The sequence below is a fragment of the Abramis brama genome (genome assembly GCF_963993115.1).
Source record: "Abramis brama genome assembly, chromosome: 3".
Lineage (NCBI taxonomy): Eukaryota > Metazoa > Chordata > Actinopteri > Cypriniformes > Leuciscidae > Abramis > Abramis brama.
Window position 1 is genome coordinate 44,871,646 of NC_139965.1, and position 3,717 is coordinate 44,875,362.

The 3,717-nt window shown below is 42.7% G+C and overlaps 1 protein-coding gene across 1 annotated transcript; it reads left to right on the top strand.

Moving 5' to 3' along the window:
• Window positions 1–1,005: 1,005 nt before the first annotated feature.
• On the top strand, window positions 1,006–2,415 carry LOC311079920 (SCAN domain-containing protein 3-like; the record flags this gene model as incomplete). Its single annotated transcript, XM_084109642.1, has 1 exon — window positions 1,006–2,415. One exon carries the CDS (start codon window positions 1,006–1,008, stop codon window positions 2,413–2,415), a length of 1,410 nt encoding a protein of 469 aa, XP_083965768.1.
• Between the last annotated feature and the right edge of the window lie 1,302 nt (window positions 2,416–3,717).

The following is a 3,717-nucleotide window of genomic DNA, read 5'->3' on the forward strand; positions in this document are numbered from 1 at the left end:
CCCCCATTTTTGACTAAAGGTGGCGCTACTGAGCCCCTCACCACGCCCGTTTCTGAAACTTCTCACATGTCTACTGGCTAATAAGTGTGATGTGTCTGTCGAGTTTCATCCAATTTCAAGCATGCTAAGAGTCTCAAAAGCATAATTTTTTTTTTTTAAAGTTTGAAGCGTTGCCACGGCAACAGTATCTAAGATATCAATAATCCTTTCACAGGTCTACATCTGCCGTGTGTCTACATCAGAGGTCACTAATAGGCGGACCGCGGTCCGGATCCGGACCCAGCCGCCGTTCTGTCCGGACCCGGACCAATAACCCATAAATTATTTAGAATTATTGACTTTTGTCGGAGCGTTTCTATTTTAACCCGCGCAGCTTTTCTAGCATCTATGGTACTGGTTTAGCGCGGCCCAGGAAACTCACAGACCAATAGCATGCGTTGTAAATCATGTCATGTGATACTACTCGAGTCAGACAGCGAGAGATACACACACACACACACACACAGGGAGAGACGAGACGAGACGAACGAGAGACAACGTTTCACATGGCGTGCTCTAAAAAAAGAAAAGTGGACAGCGAAAACAGAGCTTTTAATCAAGAATGGACAGATTCTTACATGTTCATTCTTCCCACGGGCAGTTCAAAACCGGTATGTCTCATATGTTCCGAGACTGTCGCGATTATTAAAAGCGGCAATGTGAAGCGGCACTATGAGACAAAGCACAAATCTTTTGACCAAACATACCCACTTAAATCCGCACTGAGGGCACAGAAAATAAACGATCTAAAAGCCCAATATGATCGATCCAGCAGAATCCTAACACATTCATTCACTGCCCAACAACGTGCTAACGAATGTTCCCTTAAAGTTGCTTGGATTTTGGGCAAACATAAAAAAACATTTACTGATGGAGGGGTTGTCAAGGAGTGCATGAGTGCGGTAGCTGAAACCTTATTTGAGGGAAAACAAAAAGAAGACGTGTGTAAAAATCAAGCAAATACCTATGTCAGCATCATCAGCCACAAAGAAAACAGAAATATTAACCCATGACGTGCTAGCTCAGCTGGATGAAGCAATTCACAAGGCACCATGCATAGGCTTAGCTGTAGATGAGTCCACTGATGTGTCTGACAATGCTCAGCTGTTAGTTTTTGTGAGGTTCTTCAACAAGGACAAGGAAGAGTTCTGTGAAGACCTGTTAGGTGTCACACCCCTTCAGACCAGTACGAGAGGAGAGGACATCTACCTGGCCATAAAGGAGATGTTAAAGAAGAGGGCAATAGAGCTGAAGCAAGTGGTTTCAATAACCACAGATGGAGCCCCTGCCATGGTAGGGAGAGAAAGAGGAGCTGTGGCAAGAATGAAAGATGATAATCCTCAACTCATCTCTTACCATTGCATAATTCACCAGTCAGTCCTGTGCTCCACCCTGTCAGACGAGTATGCTGAGGTGATGAACACAATGATGAGAATGATAAACTTTCTCAGAGCTTCCTCTTCCCATCAGCATCGCATGCTCAGGGAATTTCTCAGAGAAGTTGATGCAAATGCTGATGACCTTCTGCTACACAACAATGTAAGATGGCTCAGCAAAGGTAGGGTGTTGGAGCGCTTTTGGTCCATCCGAGGGGAAATCGCAGCTTTCTTGGCACAGCTGAAGAGCCAGAAGGCAACAACATTTTCTCTCTTTTTGGAGGATGACAAGAAGATGGATATTGTGGCTTTTTTGGTTGATATCACTTCACACCTGAATGAACTGAATTTAAAGCTACAGGGCAAGGACAATTCAGTTTGTGATCTGATGACAGCTGTCCGCTCCTTTCAGAGGAAACTTGTGTTGTTTAGGGAAGACCTGCTGGCAGACTGTGCACACTTTCCAACTGTGAAGGAACAGGTTCAGGGTGAGAGAGATGTGTCTTCTTTTGTTGACTTTGTTGACAAGCTGATTGTAAACTTCAGCAAGCGTTTTGACAGCTTCAGCCTTGGACAGCAGCTCACCCTGTTCATTCAGAACCCATTCCTCATCACAGATGTCAGGGAGTTCTCAAAGGAAGTCACACTGCTCTTCAAAGGGGAAAATGCTGGGCCTCTCCAGATGCAACTGATCGATCTCCAAGCAGATGTGGCCTTGAAAGAGCATTTTGGAAAAACTGATCCTACCACTTTCTGGCTTCAAATGGTCCCAGAGACCGCTTTCCCAGGTCTGAGGAAAGTAGCCTTGTACATCTTTACCATGTTTGGCTCCACATACAACTGTGAGGCAGCTTTCTCCACAATGAACATTATTAAAAGCAAATATCGATCCAGGCTCACCAATGAGCACCTACACATGTGTTTGAGAATGGCCCTGACGCCATTCCAGCCCAGATTTAAAATCCTGGCAGGACAAGCAAGGGCTCACTTTTCTCACTAAGAGAAAGTGTGGAAGTGGGATATAAAAGGGAAAGAAAGAGAAAAGGAGGTGTTAAAGCTGTTCAATTGTTAATGTGTTGAGATTGTTTATTTTAAAATGTGTTTAAACTTAAGATGTGAAAGGGAGTTAACTAAAAAGTAAAAGGGAAACTCAAGCTATACTTTTTATTTCATTTTTCTAAAATTAAGCACTTTATTTTGAGATGCACATTTTTCAAAAGCTCTCTGTTGTGTTTTATTTATTTATAATTTATTTTTAAATGCAGCCTTTATTTTATTTAAATTGATCATTTATTATTAGAGTAGCCTACTTATTATTTCCCTACAGCTCAATATATAAACTGACAATAAATATTGTTGAAATATTATTAAATTTGTACTTTCATTTTATTTGACAGTCGTCTCTTGACTAGGCTACTTACATATTTTCATACAACTACTAGGCTGTGGCACTGAATGATAACACAGGTTAGTCATTGTGATGTTGCGGACCTTTGGTTGCTGAATTTTTTTCTAACTGGACCTCTTAGAATTTTAATTGAATACCCCTGGTCTACATTGTACACATAAAGTTTGAAGCAAATCAGGTAAAAATAAGAGGGTGATTTCAAAGCATTTTGAAAGTGACACATTCCTGCTGCCAGTTGGTGGCGCTATAACTTTTACTCACAATAGTTACATCCATGTGATCGGCCTCTTACAACGAACACACTGCAGAAGTTTAATCAAGATCAGTTAATGTATGCAGAAGTTATAACACACTTCCTGTTTCCATTATTCGCCATAAATTCGTTTCCTCGCCACGGGCAAACCGTTCGAGATATCAAAAATCCCCTGGCAATTTTTCATCCTCAATGTCTTGACTTCATGCACACCGAGTTTGGTGGTGATCGGGTGAATTCTCTAGGAGAAGTGTTTCAAATACCAGACCATGCGTTTCCAAACAACCCTTAATAACCGACTTCCTGTTGGGCTGGCATAAAACTTAGAGCACGAAAGTTGTTCGGCCCGATAAGATCTATATGTGTACCGAGTTTCATATTATTACATGCAAGCGTGTTTGATTTATGGACCAAGTTTTCGGACCCCGTTCCAGGGGGCGCTGTCGAGCCTCCCTGCCACGCCCGGGTACCAGCTTCAGCCCGGCCCTGATGGCCGCGGGTTCTGACCCGTGTGCAAAGTTTCAAGAGTTTTCGAGCATGTTAAGGGCCCCAAAAGTGCCCGAGAAGTAGAAAAAAAAAAAAATAATAATAACAAAATATAGCTGCGAGCAGCGATTGCGGGCCCAAGCCGGTGGCACCGC